The 25,114-nt window shown below is 40.3% G+C and overlaps 1 protein-coding gene across 1 annotated transcript in view; it reads right to left on the reverse strand.

Annotated features, from left to right (window-relative positions):
• Positions 1–2,734: 2,734 nt before the first annotated feature.
• Positions 2,735–25,114, reverse strand: part of LOC142139984 (uncharacterized) — a 73,109-nt gene continuing 50,729 nt past the window's right edge. Inside the window, exons 12-16 of the mRNA XM_075197847.1 lie at positions 20,240–20,302; positions 16,870–17,005; positions 13,010–13,189; positions 9,847–9,943; positions 2,735–5,024 (exon numbers count right to left, since the gene is read on the reverse strand). Of these exons, the coding sequence (XP_075053948.1) occupies positions 4,944–5,024; positions 9,847–9,943; positions 13,010–13,189; positions 16,870–17,005; positions 20,240–20,302 (557 nt within the window). The 3' untranslated portion in view covers positions 2,735–4,943. The remainder of the gene's footprint in view (positions 5,025–9,846; positions 9,944–13,009; positions 13,190–16,869; positions 17,006–20,239; positions 20,303–25,114) is intronic.

The following is a 25,114-nucleotide window of genomic DNA, read 5'->3' on the forward strand; positions in this document are numbered from 1 at the left end:
GACAGTCCAGGGAGTCTGGACAGACGGAGAGGTCTGTCCGGGCCCCCCACAGCAGTACTGGCCGTACCCCCGATGGTGGCCCTGATTATGTGTGCTATGTGCTAGACCTGTACTTGGTTCTTATTTTTCATATATCTACAGGAATGGGCAACTTTAGATGGATCATTTCAAATTATTAGATATCAATCTAGATTGCCTACACATTTTGCATATTTTAGAACCAATATGTTATACAGGACTTCTGTGTCATTAGGAACCTATGATGTATACATTACTATTGTGTCAAATAGGGATATTTACCTTTGACTTGTAGCCTATATTACTCCTGCCTTTATATCAATGCTACCTCTCACTTTATAAAAAATTGTTACTACATATGTGTTATTTTCCACATTCACAGATGTGGACAATTTAGTCCCATTTCAATACTGTCCTACTAATACTCATATTTTTCAGCCCCTGTTACCCAGATTATTAAGCGGCATTCACTGAAGGGTCCTCTTATTTTAAATAATTTCTGTCAATTTCTCTCCTATCTGTTTTTATCCACATATTTCGTCTCATTAACAATTTTATTATATTTTTAAATAAAGGCTACGGCCCTGTTATATATAATATATTACCATGATTAGCGTTCATGAACTGGAGTGCCCTTAGCATTCTTTGAACTCCAACTTCTATTTCTCCCCTCCCTTCTACTTGGTCTTTTGGTTAACATCACTCGCACTCCTAATGCAGCACCAATGTCACATGGTAAAGCTTTGACCAAATACTGGAGCTATATTTCAGCAATGGGGCTGTATATATATTAATACATACAGATATTAATGATAGCAAATATTATAGCAAATAATATAATATATAAACAATATCTAATAGGTTGAGTTACTACATTACACACTTACCTTATAGCCACTTGTGTACATCTTACCACTCAAAATTACCCATGATTGCTTTATTATAAAGGGGTCATGGGGACACCTAAGAAAGTAGAGAGCCATCACATATAGCATGTACATTGATAGAACGGTAATGTTTATAGTTATGAAACATTAATTTCTGACCAGGGGTATAAGGGCTACGTGTAGTATCCACTGCCCCAATGACATGCAGAAACTATTGTAAAATTGCACTTTTATCTGAAAAAGGTAATCCTCATCCAAAGGCAAATTAATAAAATTGATTGATGGGTGTCAACAGTGCCTGTTTGGTTTGTTTCTGTGCACAACTAAAAGTATTCCATGATATCCCTGCCACCACAGCTTCTGTGGCCTGGAATGACCCTAACACACAGAAATGTGATACAGACAACAATATAGTCAGTAGTGGTATTGCTGTGCGAATGCTCATCATACGCTCACAATCACTACACAATCTTCCGATTTCCTATGAAGACCTGAGATGGGAGCATAAACTAGCTTCTCAGCTTTGTCTCAGGTATCCTAATGGGACTTAAGCTGTAGATCCATTCTCCTAAATATAGATGGAAATTGCTAACAACTTATCCATAAAGAGGTACTTTGATCATCCACACAGCAAAACTAATGATCATCATCAATGGAACTCCCTAAATTGCAGGTAAGTTTCTAACCCAACATTTTTATAAGGGGGTGCTCTCCCAGAGCTAATCACAAATATGTGTTGCAGAGGAACTCTTCTTAGGCCCACATTATTATTTTTTTTTTAAAGTTCATGCTTTATTTTAATCCTTTACAATTCTCCAAACTCCCTATACATATATACATAAATTACTGCAAAAAAAAAAAAAAGTTGTCTTGATGAATAGCATGAGTTTAATATCCACAAAATAGAATAATGTATTATCAGTATATGTTGCGAGTGCATCAATCGCTGCTCATAAACATTATTAATCACATAGTTTATTTTTTGAGGAATATATATATATATATATATATACATACACATTTTATATACACAACACACACACTGTATATTTATTTATTGAGGGGAAAAATATATGTAAAAAAACAAAAATAAGGAAAGATGTCCTGCGCATCTAACCTACCAGTGTACAACTCATAATACAAAGATAGGTAGGTTTGAAGCGCAGAACATCTTTCCTCTTCATGTAACTCAAACTGGCTTATTTTCTTCCTGCAATCTGCTGTGTCTCTATTTCATATTTTAATTTGATTTATTTATCAACGCTACACTGCTTTTCTTGGCTTACGCACACCGTTTTATTTCCATATATTCTGGATGCATATGTAATTAATAAAAGGGACGATCAACATCATATGCAGAGTTCATTGCTACTTATTTTTCCCAATCTATACAGATCATTTTAGTTTTGTTGCCTGGTTCGTTCTACGATTCTATCGGCCACACCCAAATTCCATTTCAAGCTGTCACAAGGAACATTCATTCTTCCTGAATGTAACATTTATCTCAATGACCCTAATTAATGACGGCGGGGATTTGCGAATCTCACTTTCGCTATCCAGGCTGTAAAGTACAGTTAATATAACATAGCATAGTATATATATTGTCTGTCCTAATAAATATGTATGCGCGCGATAATACAGAAGACAGATGTACAAGACACGTGACTGGTTGAGAAGTGTTAACACAACTCTTTCTTGTGCACCAGCTGTTATAAATGTACCTGATGAGATGTGACACGAGTATGCAATTCATATAAGGCAAAAAATATTACAGCGACACAAAAGAGATTATATTTAGAATATGTATTTCATTAAAAAATTGCATGTAGTGTTACAACATCTAAAAAAAACCAGATCATTTTGTATTACAATCCAGCATATAATACATCATAATGCAGTATAAACAAAATGTTATCATAGAGCATCATCATCATTTATTTATAGAATGCCAGCAAATTCCGTAGTGATTTACAAATGGGGACAAACATTAATTAAACAATAATACATATAAACAGAGAGTAAAGAGGACCCTGCTCGCAAGCTTACAATCTATGGGACAATGGGTGTTTGATACATGAGGGTAAGTGCTAGTTATTTAATTTCGGCCCAGTCATATTATAAAGGAAAAAAAGTGATTAGTATGCTATAAGATCCAGTCACACAGCAATGTTGGTCAGGAGGTCAGAGGTTGTCGTCTTGTGTAAATTGTATAAAGGGTGGTAATAGGGTAACCTAGTGAGGTTAAGAGGGTGGTTGAGGAATATTTTAATCTTGCCGGAAGAGGTGGGTTTTAAGAGACCGTTTGAAGGTTTCTAGACCAGAGGAAAGTCTTACTGTGCGAAGGAGAGAATTCCATAGAGTGGGTGCAGCACAAAAAAAGTCCTGTAACCGAGAATGGGAGGATGTGATGAGAGTGGATGAAAGACGCAGATCTTGTGCAAAATGGAGGTGTCGAGTTGGGAGATATTTTGAGACAAGTGAGGAGATGTATGTTGGTGCAGTTTTGTTGATGGCCTTGTAGGTTAGTAGAAGTATTTTATATTGGATTTGGTGAAAAATAGGCAACCAATGTAGAGACTGACAGAGTGACTCAGCAGTAGAAGAAGGATTTGCAAGGAAAATCAATCTAGCCGTTGTCAGGAGCCGCGGCGGCCTCGGGCACCGCCGCGACTCACTTCCTGGTTCTAGTGAACGTCCCGGCCGTATCCATGATGACCGGGGCGTCACTTCCGGTTCTCGGGTCCGACCGTTGCCAAGGCAACGGCCGGATGCCGAGTTTGACAAGCGGTGCGCCCCGGCAAGTGAGCCAGCCGGGCGCATGCGCTAGGATAGCCTGCGGGCTAATCAATGTCAGGGGCATGGGTTGTGATGTATTGCAGGGCTAAGCCCTGATTGGCCAAAGTCTGTATATAAGGCAGGGAGGGCTTAGCCTCCCTGCCGGTTATAGCGTCCAGTTTGCCTGTTAGCTTAACTTGCTCCTGATCCTGCCTTGTATTAGTGAAAACCTGTTGGACTGATTACCTGTGTATGACCCCTTGCCCGGATTTGGACCCTGCCTGTGTATCTTGTGACCCTGACCTTCTTGCCTGTATCTGGACTTAGCTATCGTGCCTGTGACCCTTGACCCCGGATTGTGTATTGGTTTCCCTGTCTGCTGCCGGCCCTCGACCCTTGCCTGGACTTACTCCGCTTTCCTGGGTTCTCCCTAGTCGGTACGCACTTCACGACCCTCTGCTAGTCTGCGGCCAAGTCTGTCCCCACCACTAGGGGCTCCAGTGAACACCTGACTGGCAGAGCAGACTCCGGGTTGTGCTGCACCAGCTAGAGGGGTTCCTAACAGCCGCTGTGTGCACAATAGATTGTAGGGGTGAGAGTCGGTTTAGGGGAAGACCAGTAAGGAGATAATTACAAGTGTCAATGCGGGAGATGAGTGCATGAATTAGTTTTTGCAGTGTCTTGTATAAGATTTGTGCGTATTCTGGAAATGTGCATAGCAGGATATAAGAGCACGCTATGTAGTTTTTTTCCCTGTTTTGATTGATATATTATATTAACAATGGACAACATAAATGTATACATACAAGTACATACACATACATATACACACACACACACACACACACACACACACATATAAAACACACAAATTATAAAAAGCAGGTCAACACACATGATAATTGCATAATCAAGTCCAGCACTTTTGCAGTTAAAGGTCTGATGATATGGAAAAAGTTTCAATATCAGACCCAAACGCAAAGGCTGTTCCACAGTTGGGATACAGACGTTTGAGGGAGCACAAGTGACCAATGCTGGTTACATTAAAGTAATAGGTTGCCGAGAATATAAACCAGAGATTTAAGGATTATTAAAAATACATTTCTCAAGTCACCATAGTTAGCATATTGTTGATCGCCAGCTGATCGCCTCATAGGTCCTTATCTGTCTTCTATTTGTGATTTGTCTTTGTGCAGGATTTCCTTTCTGAAGATATGGGCCAGAGTGAACTGTAGACCAACATTCAACTAGGACTTGGGGACATCACATAAATAGTCTTCTTTTGCTGTTATCTTTTTTGGTGCTTGATGCTCTCCTTTTCTTTACCGAACTATGTTGGTTTGACTAAAAACCAGAAGAATCATTCTATTTAAAATACTGAAACAAAGACACAAAAAATATACAAAGTTCACATAGTGGGTCTCTATCAGGAACGTATGTTGATCACCTTAAAATAACTACTCTCTTTTCATGCCAATGTGAGAACATTCACCTTGCTGACATTAAGGGGCATATTCAATTCTTTTGAATCCCTGCGGCGTTAAAACTATTACCGTTATTACGGTAATAGTAAGCTGGATTTCAGCTCGGGGAGCTGCGAGCTGAAATCCAGCGAGAAAACTATTATTATTATTATTATTATTATCCTTTATTTGTTAGGCGCCACAAGAGTTCCGCAGCGCCGTACAATGCACAAACAGTAGACAGTACAGGGTATTACATTACTTAACAGTAAACAAAAAATACTGACACTTCAGGATCTCTAAGCAGGCTAATGCGGTAGAGATGGAGCAGAAGAGCTGGTAAGGACACAAGAGGGAGGAGGGCCCTGCTCAATGAGCTTACATCCTAAGGGAGGGTGAACAAAACACAAGTACAGAGGGAGTGAGTGGGAGTATAAAGGAGGGGAGGCAGGGTTAGGTGGAAGGATGGTAGGCTTTGAGGAACAGGTGGGTTTTTAGTGCCCGTTTGAAGGAGCTAAGAGTGGGAGAGAGACGGATGGAGCGAGGCAGGTCATTCCAGTGAAGGGGGGCAGCGCGGGAGAAGTCTTGGATTCTGGAGTGGGAAGAGGTAATCAGAGTGGAGGAGAGGCGACGGTCATTGGCCGAGCGCAGAGAGCGGGCAGGAGTGTGAATGGAGAGGAGGTCAGTGATATAGGGGGCAGTGGACTGGGAGAGCGCCTTGTACATTTGGTCAGGAGTTTGAAAAGGATTCTGTGGGGTATGGGGAGCCAGTGTAGGGCAAGGCAGAGAGGGGATGCGGAGGAGGAGTGGCGAGATAGGAAGATGAGTCTAGCAGCCACGTTAAGAATAGAGCGGAGGGGGGCAAGATGGGAGAGGGGGAGGCCGGAGAGGAGGAGGTTGCAGTAGTCCAGGCGGGAGATAATGAGTGCATGGATGACAGTTTTGGTGGCATCCTGAAAGAGGAAAGGTCGGATGCGGGCAATGTTGCGAAGTTGGAAGCGACAGGCTTGGGCAAGGGATTGAATGTGGGGGGTGAAGGAGAGAGAAGAGTCGAAGGTAACGCCTAGGCAGCGAAGTTGGGTGACAGAAGAGATGGAGGTGTTATTAACAGTGATAGAGAGGTCGTGGTGGGAGGGGAGCCTGGGGGGAGGAAAGACAATGAGCTCCATTTTGGAGATGTTGATCTTGAGAAATCGCGAGGACATCCAGGAGGAGATGGCAGAGAGGCAGTCGGATACACGAGAGAGAAGGGAGGGGGAGAGGTCAGACGAGGAGATGTAGAGTTGAATGTCGTCAGCGTAGAGATGATACTGAAGACCGAAGGAGGAGATGAGAGCGCCAAGGGAGGAGGTATAGAGTGAAAAAAGTAGAGGGCCAAGAACAGAGCCTTGAGGGACTCCAACAGGGAGAGGGGGTTGAGGAAGAGCCAGAGGTGGATACCGAGAAGGAGCGGTTAGCGAGGTAAGAGGTGAACCAGGCTAGGACAGAACCCGATAGGCCAAGAGAGAGAAGAGTTTGTAGCAGGAGGGGGTGATCAACGATATCAAAAGCCGCAGAGAGGTCGAGTAGGATGAGTAGGGAGAAGTGACCCTTGGATTTGGCTAGTAGGAGGTCATTGGTAACTACCGTAATAACGGTAATAACTACCGTAATAACGGTATTTACGCTCACTATTATAACGGTAATAGTGCGTGCGCCGCAAGATTTTTGGTGTTTTCGCCAACAATTGAATATACCCCTATGGCTTAGTTCAAAAGTACTGATGTTTGTCAATACTGGACTACACAAACAAACTTTGATTGAAAGTATAAACTGCAAAACATATGTTATCAAAACAATTACAGGGATTATACCAACATTTCAATAATTAAGTACTATTGCATTTCTTTCCTTTTTTCAAATGCATTTAAAGTGAGGCTGTTACCAGGAGGCAGAGAGAATATCTTTTAAATGTATAATATAAACACTTGGGGCGCATGCAATCAAACAAAACATTATTATGCTCCTCTCTTCCGTTACCGATGAATGAGGCAGAAAATGGCTAAGAGCAAGCCGATGCTTTGAACATGTTCCTTAATCTGTATTTTTGAACTCTGCACAACAAAGCGTACTATGGCGCCTGCTCTGTGCTTTATTCTGAACACCTTCACCCTGTCCCTCTGTGCAAATGCGCCATCTTATTTCGCAAGCCCATGCACCCTGGGAGCACTTGTGCAAATCTAGGCACAGGGCTGTATTTTGCACTTTTGTCTTTGCTTTCTGAATGCCCTTTTTGGTTTCAATAATTCACAGTGCTATGGAGTGTTCATTGCAATAAATGAGTGAATCATCCTCAAAATCTTATATTCTATATATCTACGATTACTAATTTTTTTTTTTATTGGGGAACAATATTAGGAATAGGTTTATAATTGGCTTTTATGGGTTTCTATTTGTTAGCATAATGGAGGATATTTGGCTTTAAAAAAGTCTGTAGTCACAGGCGAAATGTGTCAGAGGACTATTACTAGGAGCCTCCACTCCAGAGGAGTTCTAACAACAAGTCTTGAGTCTCATCTATAAAATCAAAGAACATGCTTTTAGCTGGATGAAGAGATCACAATTCATGGTAAAAGAGACTTTTGGTGGTCACCAAGAGGCACAAGCTTAGACTCCAGCGATGCTATTTAAACAACGAGGACTCCTACCATCGGACTTAAACTCCCTGGTGTGGATAATCATTGTCCTGTCTGGGAGCCTAAGATTTGTTTGGACAATATCTGTGAGGATTCACAATACTAGCTCCAGATGACAGCTGTCATAAAGCAATTACTGTGAGGTTTCATACACTAGTTCCAGATGACAGATCACAGTGACAGCTATAAACACGGTTTTTCAATTCCTGTAATCAGCACTCTGCTAAGTACAGCAATCTAGCTCGTCACCTCTCACCTGGACTGAACAGCTTTCTTTACTCTGCAATCAGCCCTTCAGTGAAAAGATCAAGTCAATCAGAACGCTTTCTCTCACCTATTTGTAGCCTTTATAAGTCCCTAAGTCCTGCCAAACCTTTGCAGGAGAAATGTTTTGTTTTAGACCTCTCTGATTGTGTTTTGAAGACTGTACATCACAATCTACCAGCTCCAATCCCTTGACTTTGGCTTTGTTTTAAGAGAAATAAAATCTGCTCTTAAGAATTAATTTGGTAATCTTAGATAGGAGATGGATTTTGAGGATTAATCATTTACTTTAGTAAATACTCTACAGTGCTGAATTACAGGTATTTATATTTACTTGGGTTTACGGATATACAAGCAATAATCCCCTCTATGGCAGCTGGGATTGTCGTTATAATTTAATCAAAATTTTAGAATTATAATTTTATTTTATAGACATATTACAGCGTCTCACTTTGTTTCATACACTACATCTCCCCAACCACACAAATCCAATGTGATCTTATTTGTGTAGATAAGAGTTGAGGTTACATGTTTTAAAACAAAAAGAATCCTGAAGATGAATACAACAGGCAGTTCTTTCCTTATTGCAGTGGACACTGAACAATGGGATTATGAATCAAAAAATTATAAGTTCTATCAGATGCTCCACTTGGGTATGCAGCCTTGTATGTAAATATGAATAACCACAAATAATTCACAATATTCTCAATCTAATCTTACACACAATAGCGCTTCCGTTTCTGCTCATTGAGACGATTGTGTGTGGGACCCCTTGTCTTAGAGGATACCTCTTTGTCATATGGATCTGGCCAAATCTAGATTACGGGTACCGGACGACCATCACAAGTGACATTTTGGGGGGTATTCAATTGTTAACGGGGAAAAACGAGCGCTCAAAAAATATTACCGTTTATACGGTAATATTGCGCTCGAAAAGCGTTAATACGGTAGTTTACTCGCAGAATTTCAGCTCGCCGCTCAAGGGGCTGCGAGCTAAAATTTTGCGAGTAATTACCGTATTAACGCTAAGATTTTTTGAGCACTCATTTTTCCCCGTTAACGCTAACAATTGAATTCCCCCCTAAGTGTGGATCGCAGCCGCAGCGGTTTATGAACTCATTGCCGAGATCCTGTTATGTGACTGAAAAGAGTTTGGTACGGGTTTTATTCACAATCATTGCTTCTTCATATTTGAAGTGGAATGCATTTTATTTGTTTTGTAATAAATCTGTTATTGAGTTAATGCACAAGGTTTGTTCTTGTGTTACTCTTCGTTGCATGTGCCAATATGAATATTGCCGATGTCTGAGCTCTGTGAAAGGAAGGGAAAATCTGAATAGGAGCCAATATTGACAAGCGCATTGTGGAGGTTTTTTCTTGTAAGCAGATACCCTAAGGGGATTATACAAGGAGGGAAATCACTGGTGGATCCCCAACTTTGCTATTTATAGACCACCATTCAGGATAAAGGATTGCAATATTGTGGTGGTGGACGACCCTCAAGCCCTTCATGTTTACATGTTACACTATGTATTGTTGTTTGTTTATTTTTATGTTATACGAGTCCTGTTGAAGGTTTTGCCAGATCCATATGACAAAGAGGTATCCTCTCAGTCAAGGGTTCCCACACACGATCATCTCAATCAGCAGAAACGGAAGCGCTATTGTATGTAAGATTTGATTGAGAATACTGAACAATGACTTGTCATTTAATATAAAACATTGTATGTATATCATAGACTTAGCACACAATTAATAACTCACCCTGTTATTGCTATTAGTGTTGCTGCACGGAGTTCCTTCTTCTACCTTCACCCGACTGTCATCCTCAGATAATTTATTTGAGTTACTGACTGGTGACCTATAGTGGTAGAAGAGTACTCTAAAATCAATACAAAATCTTTTATGAATGATTACATGTGGGCAATACTGCTTACTTTAAGAAAATGTGTACAAACAAACCAGACCTTGATATGAGGCAATAATACACAAAATGTTCAGTCTATTGACAATTTATTCCCTCAGCAGATTATTATTATCATTTATTTATAAGGAGCCGCATGGTTTCCGTAGAGCCGTACACAGTACAAACATTACGCCATACAGGGTAAAACAGTACAGAACAAAAACTGAGTATAACAGGACTCCAGCAGCTCCAGATACAGAGGGAGTCAGAAGAGGGGATCAAGCGCAGGAGGAGCGAGTAAAGGCCCAGAAAGAGAGGTGAAAAGAATGAGCATGGAGAGAGGATTAGGTGGATGGCTGATCATAGATGGTCACAGATAATCCTAGCACATGCTTGTACTCACTTTGATAAAATAAATACGGAAGCGGAAAGTAAAAAGTTATTGGACATTTATAATTAAAAACAGACTGAATATGTAAGGCACATAAAGTACCTAATTCTTGCTGAAAGGTGAACCTTGGGGAAGTTCCAAGTAAATACCCCCAAGTGGGAACACTACGAGAGTCCAAAAGGCAGGTCAGATACCCATGGATTCCAGTGGATGGCCCAGTATGTGGGAGGTTTGCATAGAAATAAAAGTGGTTAGGGATATGTGGCAGCTGACCGGTCCTGGGATAAGAGAGCACACTAAGAAGTATATAAATTAGATTCCACGATCCTGAGAGTAAAGGGAGTCAAACAAAAAAAGTCAGCGAGGTTTCTTCCATTTTGTCCTCCTCTACTCTACACAGTCTTGCTCTACAGAATAGAAAGTACGAAGAATGTTGTTAATTAGGGCTGGATCAATTTAAGAGACAAAATAAATAGTTCTGGGTAAAATTCTGCTGTGGGCTTAAATTAGTGGACACTTCACCGGCTATACATGGCCCTTTTCAATAAAATTTGTGACTCAGAATCTAAAGGTAATGTGTGATTGTAGGTGTAATTTCAGCATCTTTGCAGCTTAGTTAGTTGCTCTGATTGGCTATATTCCAGTAACCAAGGGATTCGTCTGCTATTGTCCGTTATCATCTAACCATAAGAAGCAGCTAAATAAAAAGACCATAGAATCCCTTCCTTGTAGACCAGTGTTGTTGGTACTATCTGATGAGGTTTTATGAAGATATGATCATTGGAGGGAGGACACATTTTTAGGCTCACCTCTCAATTGTACATATATAAGATCACTATGGTTCTTCACAGGTTAATGTTTATCTAAAGGGAGTTTGTCCCCTTTCTTCTTGTCACACTTAATTGCTTCAGATCTTCAGACAAAGACAAAGACAACATGAACAAAAATAAAAATATAGTTTTTAAATGGTTGTTTCATTTATTAGAAAAAAAATAAAGTTATCCAATGCCAACTGGCCCTGCCAGAAACAGTAATTGCCTCCTTAATTACTCATTCAACCAATGAACCAAATTGAATTGATAACAGGGTTCAATGAGATTAGACACAATCAGACTTTATTACTGCCAGCCCTGTTGACTCTAAACATCAATTAAATAGAATGCTTTAAGCAATGTGAAGTTGGCCAAAAGGTCTCAACAAGCAGATTTGTATGCAGCGATCAAAAGAAATTCAGCAAGGGATGGGACAGGAAGTTGATGAAATATCTCGGTTTGGATAGAGTTAAAAAGGCATTTCTAAGGTTCTTGGACTCCAGAGAACTACAGTGAAAACTTTGAACAGTGGTGAATCTCTCAGGAGTGACTGGGCTACCAAAATTCCTCCATAAGCGCATCGATTACTCAGCCCGGAAGTCACAAAAGAACCCAGATGCACATCTAAGGAACTGCAGACTTTGCTCGGCTCAGTTTTCACATGGGCGATATAGGTGTTGGATAACTTTTTTCCTTCAATAAATGAAATGCTAATTTAAAAACTGGATTTTGTGTTTACTCAGGATCTCTGTCTTATATTCAATTTTGTTTGAAGATCTGAAACTACTAAGTGTGACAAATATGCAAAAACAGAAGAAATCGGGAAGGGGGCAAAAACTTTTTCACACCACTTTACATCCAAATCCGCTTTGCATTTGATCTGTTGTGATTTTCTTTGAGGTTTTCTCCTAGTGCCTATCCCTTCATTTTGAGAATACAACATATTCAACTGTGTGGCTTTGATACTTGATTATATCTGAGATGGAGCAGCTGGAATTAAGCCTCTACTATTTGATTTAAGGGAATATATTACTGGACTATTTTGGACATTAACATTTCCTATTTATTGCAGATAGCAATGATTTTATTTAACACCTTTAGATTAACTTTTTATTCACGTATTAACAATTGTTTTTATACTCTGCACCTCGTTGCCTCAATTCTGGAGATTTGTGTTTTATGAAACGGAATTGGTAGGAACATAAAAATACAATTTCAGCAATAGTTTCATAACTTTAAAAAGTATAATTGTAATTTCCATCTAAAAACAACCTTACTTTCAATTGTTACATGAGGAATGATATAGTCAGAAATAAGGAAACCCCTCCACCTATTCCTCCTGTTATATGATTCTGTATCTCATAGGGAGGAGTCTGCAGTTATCGGACACTGTAACTATCTGCAATAATCGAAGATTAGAAGAGAAATATCCAAAACCACTTGGATGACTCCAAAACATTATTCATAATCTGACTCCTGAGGTTTAAATGGAGAAAATTAACTCAACATACCAAGATGTTATACAGAGATACCACTGGAAGTTATTGTAACAATTCTGTTTGTACAGGTTCTGGGTTCTCAGAGTCCCACTTATACAAGAAAGTCCAGTAGCTGAGCATCCGGTAAACAGATATATTAGTAGACGACCCTTCCTGAAACAGTATTTTGCTAAGGCACCCAAATACCTTGAGCTCGGCTGGCCAGAATTGTCACCTTGGTCCACAAATGGCATCCTATCGTCCCTTAACAGTATATCTCTTGTTGAGACTCTAACGGCCATATCTGCTTTCTTAAACAAAGGTTACTTTAATCAATTACCGCATTATATGGGAGCGTGATGGAGTTGATAGCAGCTTGACAGCCTGCCAAAGGTGCCCTTGTTCCAGTAATTGTAAAGATTCTGCAAATTTGTTTTCGCTGTTGCTGCCTGGTGTTCCTTCTTCTAACTTCTTGATAGTGTCATCCTCAGATAATTTATTTGCTTTATTGGATGGAAACCTATAGTGGTAGAAGAGAGTACTCTAAATGACTAAATATTCTTGTAGGAATGACTATATGTGGGTAATAGTTTTTTATTAAAGTAAGCAATAAGTTAATAACTTTATGTGCAAACAAACGAGACCCAGTTATGAGAGAACAGTATTCAAAATGTTCAGTCTATTGATGGTTTAATTCATGTTTAATTTGATATTTTAATAATAGGGGCTTTGGACATAGGGTCATAGGCTATTGGACATTTATAAATACAATATACAGTAGCCCAATTCTTACTGAATGTGAGGTCCAAGAAAAAACCACCAACTTGTCACTACTAGTGTCCTAAAGACAGCTCATGGGAGGGTTTTGAGCAAAGGCATTTAAAAAAAAAAGTGCTTAGGGGATAAATACGGGTGACCAAATAGTCTCTTTTCAGTCCTGGAACATTAGGGCACACTAAGGAGACAAGTATGCATAATACACAGCACACTCCTGAGAGTATAGCGAGACAAACAAAAGGTCAGTGGGGTTTCTTCTGTCCTCCTCTACACACACTCTCTCTCTCTCTCTCTCTCTCTCTCTCCCCAACCTGGAAAGTATGATGTCCTGAATGTCTTATTAAGGGCTGGATCCACTTAAGATAAAACAAGGAGCAGTTCTGGGTAAAGCCCATTCATCTAGTTCTTACTCGCTTCTGTATCCAGCGCTACAGAAACCGAGGTGCCTCATAAATAAATAAATAATAATGTAGTTAACAAAAATATATTAGACAGTGCCTTAGGGGTCGTCACTTTGTCTGGTTTCTCTCTCTAATACTGGGTCTTTCTCTCTGTCCAGATCGGTGGTAATATTCACAGGTATCAAGGCAGAGTCTACCTTGGCACTCAAATAGTAATTCTCTCAAAGTTATACCAGGTCCATACCGGGAAAATACACCAGGTTATATTGTCCACGTGAAAATCACAGGCACCAATTCATGCCACAAAAGTCACACAACACGTCCCAGGGAGTGCACTCTTGAGTATGTTAATCCCTGGGGACCACATCAACTAAATAACGGTCAGTCAAAGGGGCGATACATATAAAAAGTGCCCTGAAAAACTGGCAGAAAAGATAGAGAATAGCAAAAAAAATATTCCCTTTTCTCCCTTTGCTAATTAATGAAGGCTGCCCACAGACTTTCCATGCCTCTGCAGAAACAACAAGGTCATGATCAGACGGTCTTTAAAAATTATTCAAGAAGAATTGTATAAAGCACATGAAGCATTAGTGGAATGAGTATGACCCAGTACTGTGAGTCAAAATAAAGATATTGGCTGAATTCCACTACTGTAATTGTATTACAAAGATAATGAGTTACAGGGAATATAAGGAAATAGTCCCAAAAATGATAATCACCATTAATATGATGATGATTAAGGGAGGAGTTCCAAGAGCAACAATAGCCACATAGTGGTTAGCACTTCTGCCTCACAGCACTGGGGTCATGAGTTCGATTCCCAACCATGGCCTTATCTGTGTGGAGTTTGTATGTTCTCCCTGTGTTTGCGTGGGTTTCCTCCCACACTCCAAAAACATACTAGTAGGTTAATTGGCTGCTATCTAAATTGACCCTAGTCTCTCTCGGTCTGTCTGTGTATATATGTTAGGGAATTTGGACTGTAAGCTCCAATGGGGTAGGGACTGATGTGAATGAGTTCTCTGTACAGCGCTGCGGAATTGGTGGCGCTATATAAATAACTGATGATATGTATGTAGAAGATGAAAGGGTTCAAGGCCAGGTCTCTAGCTCAGGTAGGCCACTATACTGTAGCGAGAGGGTGCCCCCCGGGTGTGGAGCCCGTGAAGGAGGGCAAAGAAGAGGAAAAGACTCGCATGCCCAGGGATCCGGTGAAGGTAGGTTCCTCTTCTTTCTCCTTTCAGATCCCGTCGCTGGTGGTAGTAAATCAGAAATGATCTGCTGCCAGCCAATCATCGGCCAGAACAGTGAGCCAGTCGGAGCTCACCACTGGCCATTTGAAATTATTGCGCTGCGGCGAACCAATAACGGGTTCGCCACGTCACCACTCTGCATCAGCTGCAATATAGCTGTCCTGCGCGGCGCAGCAGGAGTTGTCCGACGAGAGGAAAGCTGAGAAGATCGCTGGAAGGAAGGAGCCGCAATCAAGATGGAGGACGGCGGCAGCAGCAAAGAAGCCGGCAGATAAAAGAAAGAAAAGATGAAGCAGCAATGCATTGTGTGAATTGATGGATTCATACAAAGGGTCATGGCCAGTGATATCCCAGCAGCTCTAATGACTGCAGTCTCAGATTTTTGACCTGTATCAGATACCATCAGGACACTGTCCTAAAGATGTCTGTAATAGACTGGGGAGGTAATACTTTATAACAGCTGTAGAGAAAAGTTAGGGTAACAGTGAACAATGTATTTTATCTATGGCTCATATCTGAAAATTTCATATTTGGGGTTCACTGGTTCTTTAACTGGAGCTGTACAACCCCAACATGTCAGTGTCCACCAACTAAGTTATACATTGACACAACTGATTATGTGCACAGTAATATCAGATGCATTGTGGCAGCTGGTTGTACACACTTTGCAAAATTCATTTTTAGTTAATTCCACTCCAAATAAATGATTTTGTTTTTTTTTAAAAAAAACATTTCATGTTCAAGTCTACAAATGACCAGTTAGTAGTGACAGAAAGAGACTCTAACAGTGCAAACACTCTAATTTCTTGTTTTCGGAGCTCACAAGGCCTCAGGTTATATTTGCCCAAACAAAAGTATATTCATCAATAGTTTCAGAACTTTGAAGAGTATAAATGTAATTTCTATCTAGTAACAACTTCCGTTTCAATTAACTGTTACATTAAGTTTAACTCAGTCAGAAATAATGAGAAAGCACTAGGTAAGCAAACTACTGGCCTTTTCTGCATCACATACATAGGAATCTGTGGTTATTAGACATTATCAGACATGGTGAAAAACTGATGTATTGGCAAACTGAGAACTGTATCAAGCTGCGAGTTTCCAGCGAGTTTTAAAAGTGGAGATGTTGCCTATAGCAACCAATCAGATTCTAGCTGTCATTTATTTAGTACATTCTACAAAATGACAGCTAGAATCTGATTGGTTGCTATATGCAGTATCTCAGCTTTTCAAACACGTCGGAAACTGGCAGATTCATACATTTTAAATGGAGATTAAATGGAGCAGGATAACTCAACATACCTAGATATCACAACCATGTTCTACAGATACAGCTGGAAGTAGTTTAGCAACTGTGTCTATAACAGGTACCAACAGATATGATCCCCGAGTAACTTTCCTACAGTATATGTGTCTTATGCCCAAGGAAGAAGTATCGCATTTCAAAACTATAGATTTGGATCCAGGTCAGCTGTGTCATGATTTTACACTGCCGTGCATGGCTGGAGAAATTGATTGGAGCCTTTTACTGGTGGGTGATTTTCTCCATTAACCCAAAATGTAATGGGTACTGACTGTAAGAAGCTACTTGTTCTTTAATTAAGTAAAATACTTCCACAATTGTTTCATCAGTTTCAATGTAGAGTTTGTCCCACCAGCTGAGAACTGAAGGGGCCTGTAGACCTCTCGTCACAGCAATAGAATGTTCAGTCTCTAATAAATTACAGGCAGTTCTAGTAGTGCAATAACCTTATACTCAATGTACTTACCTTATATGTAGTCTGTGTAATGTATAGGATGAAGCCCCTAGTAGTATTACTACTGCTACTACACCAACAATTACAAATCGGGCAATTAAAGAAGGTTGATGTTTATCCAATTTATGCTTTGCAATATCTGGGTCACCTAGAAGAATAAAAGAAACATGATAATTAGAACCCAACAACATGGTACATAATCAGCGTGAGATTATGCTGCATTGTTTCTCTCATTTCTCTCTTGCTGCATAATAAAGACATAGATGAAAACAATTCTTAGGTGTATATTTACTAAATTGCGGGTTTGAAAAAGTGGAGATGTTGCCTATAGCAACCAATCAGATTCTAGCTGTCATTTTGCAGGATGTACTAAATAAATGACTAGAATCGGATTGGTTGCTATAGGCAACATCTCCACTTTTTCAAACCAAACTTGAAGTCATTGCGTAAATGGGAAATTCACAGAAAGGAGCAAAGACAACACTGATAGTTTCCATCATGTAAGTGGCAGCAGGCAGGAGAGAGGACTCCCTGTGCACAAGTAAGATTTCGTGTTTCTATCCTACTTTAACCCCAAATTAAACATTTGCCCTCTTGGTTAATATGACATGCATAGTGCCATACATTTAGAAAATAGCAACATTAGCCACATAAACATAACCCGGTCAGCACATACGTATTGTATTGTAAATATATATATCTACAATATAAATGTCTAGTGGCGTGTGTTAGTCTGTCTGTGTGTGGAAAAAATAAAACCAAGCTGCAGCGCCACCTGCTGGGCAGAGTTATACACTGACCTACTAAATTCTTAGTGTGTATGGAAAAAAAATTCAGAAAGGGCTGAAATTTGGTATACCAAGATGTTTTTAATTTGTTAATTTAATTTGTTAATTGTTAAAAGTGTTTATAAAGATTTAAAAAAAATATATATATATTTCTTGAAGGAGAAGTGACAGTTGGGAGTGGTTGGTGGTTGCCGGGGGTGACAGTGGGGAGTGGTTGGTGGTTGAGGCCTGGGCTATGGCCCAAATGCATGACAAGAACCTTTTTAACACCTTAAGTAGCTTGATTTGACTAGAATGCATGAGTATCATGCACAGGTTAACTTGTGTTATATATTTATTTATTTTTCATAAATGCACACGCACGCTTGTGTACATCATTGATGCACTAAACAGAAACTCTAGTCATTGCATGAAATCCTGCCTGGCACACAAAACCCCACAATTCCTCTGCATAAAAAGGATAAAATGAAAAAAGCAAATAAGATAAAATAAAAGTCCTTCCGGACATCAATCAAAATGCAACAGGAACTGGCACCTTAGTGTAATGCACCTGCATAGAACAAGAACGTAAAAAATGCAACATGCGTGATTTGCTGTTGTCAGATGTCCTTAAACATATATGTCATGATTCAAGACTGAACGCAACTTGACCGTAATTTACACGTAAGTACATAACTCTGCTCGTATTCAAATCAAAGCGTTCTTCAGATATGTTACTATTTGAATGGAGTGTAGGTACGCCCTGTATAAACAGTACTTGCCGTACATAGACAGACATAACAGAATGAAGTATAATTACGCACATGCCCAGGTACAATAACTTCACATTAGAACGAACATAACTTTTGTTTGATCATAAAATTACAATAGCAACTGCTAACAAAATAATTTTAAAAAAGAAGTTTTTCAAATACAATTCGTATTAGTTTCATAATTTTTAAAAAAAATAAAACTAATGAAATAATTAACTTGTCAATGCGCACAGTGCATACAATTTGTTTTGAAAGTAAATCTCAAAAGCATACAGTTGTATTGTGATGGCTACTGAGACTTTTAAATGTCATTTTTTAATCAAAGACTATGCTGTGTCAGTCATCACTATCATTCAGCATTTACATCTGTCCTGCAGCAGGAGTAAAAGATACATCTATAAATATCCGCACTTATAATAAACACAGGATTGGAATCGGCCGCATCTGCATTTGACACGCCCGTACCGTACATGGCCTGTGTTAGTCTGTTCCTGCCCTACCCCACTCCGCCTCAAGTTGTAAGAGTCAATAATGTAGATGGGCGCAGATTTGAATTACCAGCAATTGCGCTCATAGGCGTAAGGTCCATTTCTAGGCATGCACAGTGCGGAATCATGCAAGATATGCTGTGCAAACGGACGTACAGTCGGACTTGAATCAGGCCCAAAATGTTCTAAGGCGACGGTTCCCAAACTGTGCGCCGCGGCTCCCAGGGGTGCCGCGGCGCTGTCACTGGGGTTCCGCGGGCCAATCATTGAAAAAAAGAAAGAGCACAGAAACTTACCAATCCGTCGGGCGCCGGGACCCAGCAGCCTCCTCTCTCCGGCAGCTGTCACTGAATATCGACGTCAGAGAGGGTGACAGCTGGGGCAGAGAGGGTGACAGCGGGGGCAGAGGGGGTGACAGCGGGGGCAGAGGGGGTGACAGCGGGGTGACAGCGGGGGCACAACGGGGCAGAGGAGTGTAACAGGGGCAGAGTAGTGCAAGAGGGGCAGAGGAGGGGGGACATCGTGAGAGAGGGCAGAGGAGGGGGGACAGGGTGACGGGACATCGTGAGAGAGGGCAGAGGAGGGGGGACATCGTGAGAGAGGGCAGAGGAGGGGGGACATCGTGAGAGAGGGCAGAGGAGGGGGGACATCGTGAGAGAGGGCAGAGGGGGCAGTGTGAGAGGGCATTGTGTCTGGATGCAGAGGGGGGCAGTGTGTCTGGATGCAGAGGGGGCAGTGTGTCTGGATGCAGAGGGGGCAGTGTGTCTGGATGCAGAGGGGGCAGTGTGTCTGGATGCAGAGGGGGCAGTGTGTCTGGATGCAGAGGGGGCAGTGTGTCTGGATGCAGAGGGGGCAGTGTGTCTGGATGCAGAGGGGGCAGAGTGCCTGAGGGCAGAGTGCCTGGATGCAGAGGGGGCATTTTTGCATACAACTAAATAAGTAATTCTGTCCTGACTTAAATACTTATTACAATTTTTTGACCAAACTACTTCTAAATCAGGACTGTTCAATAATTATTTTGGAGGGGTGCCTTGAAGAAATTTGGAGACTCTGCCGCGAACTGCAAAAGTTTGGGAACCACTGTTCTAAGGGTTTTATTGCAAAGTAAACAAACCCCGCCACACAAATTTAAAAAACTAACAAAACATGCACTTTTGGTGGTATAAAAAAAAACAAAAAAAAAAACAAAACACACACACACACACACACACACACATTACATACATACATACATACTAGTTTTTTTAAATTTGTAATTTTTCCCTGGTTTTCCATTCATATTGCTCTATGCTACCAAAGGAAAGTCTTGTGTGTCCTGGTAAAATACAAACTTCTCTTTTCTCTCTCCACTCACCTAGTCCTTCGTCTTCCTCTCGAGAATCCCTCACACCCATATATTGAACATAATGTGCTGGTACTGAAACGGAAAAAACAAACCTTGTTAAATTATGGAGTCTACTTATAAACATCTAATGATAGGACTGATTTTCTCTCTCCATTCATTGCGGCGATATAAAATCACCTAACACTATAATTCACAGAGGTAGCGATACCCAGCTTCTTTGACGACACTGGTAAGAATGATCGGTAAGAATGAACTTACTACTTAATTACGACACTGAGAAAACCATACCAAGATACTCTTGATCTTGACAGAAGTCATTACTCATGCCAAGAAAAAGAGAGTGAGAAAAACAAAGACCACTTCAATCTTACCTTCATTACACAATTTAGCAACTCAAAACAGCTAGTAATGATCATCCTCAGACACTGACCCATCCTTCAAAAAAGATGAAAAACTGTCCAATATTCTATCTCAAAAACCATCAATTGTTTACGAAAAAGCTAAGAACCTCAGGAATAAGCCTGTTCCTGGCTTTCTCCCACCGGCTACTAAAAGGACACCTGAGACATGGTTAGGGGAAAATAGAAGGGGTTTCTATTACTGCAACCGTTGTCATGTATGTAGAACAACTAAACAAGATAAAACTCAACCTATCAACAGCTTCAACTCAGACACTACAGGTGAAGAATTCAAGATAAAAGAGGGAATCTCCGGTGACACAGTAGCGGTTGTCTACTTGAATGTCCTTGCGGACTTCAGTACGTAGGACGGACCATTAGAAGTTTGCATACTAGGACTGCTGAGCATCTTAGAAACATTAAAATACAATAAGACACTCAGTGTCTCTCATCATTTTTCTAATTACCATGTAAGCCTGCGAGCAGGGCCTTCTCACCTCTTTGTCTGTTTTACCCAGTTTGTTTATTAGTTTACTATGTTTGTCTCCAATTGTAAAGCGCTATGGAATATGTTGGCGCTATATAAATAAATGATGATGGTGATAACCACGATCCCACTCTACTAAGGTTTAGGGGGATCATGAAAGTTCCCGAACATTGGAGAGGTGGTGACTATATAAGAACCATATCCAGAGACGAAGCCCGTTGGATATATGATCTTGGTACCCTATAGGTTTAAACCTAGATTTTGATCTTGGCACCATTATGGAAAACGAAAATTAAGATGTCATTTTAGGCTCCTTTTAAGATCCGAGAACCTCTTCCCCAATGTTTTCTACCTACCTCCCTTTCATCAATACATATCCTTCTCCAGATGTACGCATGTATTTTACGCAAACCCAGTATGCACTTATCATGAGCTGTCTGTCATACAAATGAGTTGTGTGTCTTACACCCTACTGCATATATTTGGTTTGTTATCATACAATTGTGTGTATTCACTTTTTATGTGTATTTTACCTCCTAATGCATCTATTAGCTTCACACACAAGTGTATATTCATTACATGTCATTATGCATTACAAATTGTCTTTATACTGACTCCATCTACTATTCTCTGAAGCCATATATTCGTTTAAAACAATAATTGACAGTCTAACCTGATTCCCCTCCTGATTATATAAGAGAGAGGGAACGCCTGCAGGTTAATTAATAACTTTAAATCAGTATTATAAACTTGTGAACATATTACTGACTTTATTTACTTATTACTCTCTGAAGGCATGTATCCATTCTAGAAAAATATTGACTGCTTAACTTCATTCTCTATCAAGTAAGGGAACACCTGCAAGCTAATTAATCACTGCATAAAAAAAAAATCAATTAGTGGGCGGCTGTTTGGTCAGACACTATAAAGACTTCAGATTCACCTGCAGTACTTCCATCCCTGAGGAAGCCCATTGATCTACTGGGCGAAACGCGTTAGTGGAATTATCATACGTTTCCTTTTCATATACTCCTATTTGAAATGAGCAAGTGTGTTCTTTTCAGCACTACCATCGGAATAACTGCGCCTCTCAGACTGCTGCAACTCTTCCTCCACACTAGCACATTAACACTGTGCCTTCAATTCCACTGCGAGTGGCACTTGGCACCAGTGTCGGGACTCCGGCTCCCACGTGACAGCCGGACAGTCACTATTTCCAATATCAATATACTATTGCAACGGCAGTAGCCGCTGCTGCAGGATATAACACCTACTTCTACAGGCAACACGAGAACATTTCCAGCACACGTCTACATTACTCGGACCTGAACAGCAGCAACTTCTTCATTCTATTCTCTGCCATTTACTGGACCGAGGACTATTCTGGGGACCAAAGCAACAACGCCTCTCGTCCTGAGGGGTAATGCAAGTTCCTACAGCCATTTTCCTGAGATCCGCAGATCATAATGTTCAAATAAGGTTTTGATGCTCAAATTACCATTATCATTTCTTTCAAAACTATACAGCCTGGATATTGTCTGTGCATCTGATCGCTACTGACTTTGCAGAGAAAAAAAAACTCTCCTTTATCTCTTAGACCTTTACCTCTCTGAGCTGCTAAGTAAGCGCACTGTATGAAAACTATTCTCAAGCACCTTTTAACAACATCAAACTATGGATCTAGTTTGATTCTCGATTAAATCATCCAGTTTGTTGATTTTTGCTGGATTCGTTTTTTCCATTTTAAGTGCTATTTCCTTATACGTTATTCTTACTGGTCAGTGTTTATTATACTATTTTTTTTTATCAACTACTGCATTTGTGATTTGATTAATTTTTGGCCAGAAATGTGATTGTACTCATTATTGACATTTTGGTTATTAAATGTGATTTTGACAATTTGTGTACAGATCCCTACATTTACCCACCGTCTCCCTATACCATTTTCCCTACTGTTAAGCACCTTGGAGATCTTGGTGTATATTTAAGTTACTTCTCCGCTGGGTCAGTCTCAAGGGATATACGTGTGGTGGGGCTGGCCGAATCATGCGCTGTGGAACTGAAAGACCAAGCTTGGCTTTTCAGTTACACTTTGTAAACAAAAAATAGTTAAAGAGTTAAAAAATTAGTCATTGAAAAAAAAATGTTATGCTCATAAAAAAGCATTTTTTCATTTATTTTCTTCGGCTATCACCATCTCAGGACGCACGACAGAAGGATTGCGGCTGTATATGTGAAAGCTATCGCCAGCAAGACCTAGCGACTCCTTGATGTATTGGGTGAAGTTCTACCGCCGGTGAAAACTGCCGTTTACGCCAGAGATGGAGTTTTTGGCTGCGGAATTAGTGGTGCTATATAAATAAAAGGCAATGATGATGTTGATACTAAATAGAACTGTATATTCCAGAATTATATCACCATCTAGTGGCCATCCCAACACAATGACTTTTGCTAAAACACACCAATATGTGGGTATAAAAGAGAGCCAAAAATCAACATCTCCATTAGTGTAAGAGCAGGTAAAGGTCCACATACCAGACATATAGATTATGTATATAGTATTAAGATTATATTATCTAATAATTTATTTAATCTCATTATCTGACAGAGAACAAGGCATTATGTTTTAGCACTATGTTTGTACTGAATCCATGTTATTTAATTTCACTGAAGTATTTACATATTCATAACCTGTGTGTGGTTATTGTCTGGCCAATCTCTCCCTCCTCTCTATATTGCCTCACACGCATCAGATAAACAACATCACACCAGGCCCAGTATCTTTGGTTCAAGTAGCCGCAGCTAGTTTTAATCACCAGCATCAAAATAAAATAAAAAAACAAACAACTAAATCGTCCCCTGTCCAGCTTATAATACACAGGAACACCCTCTCTGAGGTGAAGTACCTAGTGTCCCACACATATACAAAATAACATAATTTACTGATCACAAATTGCAGTATCTCTCAGGAGCCATCTGACCTGCTCCCCAGGTATTGAGAGACTGAGAGAAATGCCTAGCAGCCTTTTATCACCACCTTACAGGTGCAACTCCTGATTAGCCAGCAACTGGCTAGCTCTCTGGAAAAACCCAAAACAAACTTTGAGAAGCTCCTTCCTAAACACAAACAGTCTCCCTGGGGTTTAAAAACACATGACAAAAATTCAGGACACACATCTCTGCTATTTATCACTTTCCAGTGCTTGTGTCACAATATATAAGAAAACTGTGTGCAATTAGACTGCAAATCAAGCTCATCTGCAATGGTTCCTTGACAGTTTTCTCAAGTCTGTTTAGATTTATTCCCACAACAACAATGGATTATCTTTTTCTGCAGCAGTCCATATGGAAATGTCAATTAAGCAAAATGAATAGACGTTTGTGACACTAATGATTTAAGCACTATGAGCTAGAGGGGTCAATACGCAATCATAAAAATGCGGCTTGATAGTTCTGCTAAGTCTTCATCATCAGAACATTGGCCCTATAGTCATCATCATTCATTATTGCACCCAGAAGAAATTCTCCTCCTTAAAGCAAACTGGCCAAAGTATACAGTCTATAATGCTTGCAAAAGGTGTCCAGTGACAACTGAAGCTCTCACAGCTTGAGAGGTGAATATAGGGTTGGTGGGGTTTCAGGTGTCTTAGAGGAACCTACACTAGGACGTCATTATTGGTACAGATAGCCTTCTTTATCCTTCTCCTGAAAGGCCTCTGCTCCGTTTCAGAGATGTCCGTATAAAAATGTGGCACCCAGCCCTAGATCCTCTGCACTAGGGATTCAATGGGGCTTCACAGAGAAGAACCTAATGCCTCAGAGATGTGTCTGGTGCAGCACTACCGGGCCCATGATGTCATGCCGCTACCTCACTCCCCCAATGTATTCAGATTTAAAATTTCCAACCAAATAATTGGTGCCCTCAGATTTATGTGCATTGAAGGAATGAAGCAGCAGCACGGGTCCAACCCTACCCTCCACTGTGCACCGTTCAGCACA

Source organism: Mixophyes fleayi, chromosome 2 (assembly GCF_038048845.1).
Source record: "Mixophyes fleayi isolate aMixFle1 chromosome 2, aMixFle1.hap1, whole genome shotgun sequence".
NCBI classification, from domain to species: domain Eukaryota; kingdom Metazoa; phylum Chordata; class Amphibia; order Anura; family Limnodynastidae; genus Mixophyes; species Mixophyes fleayi.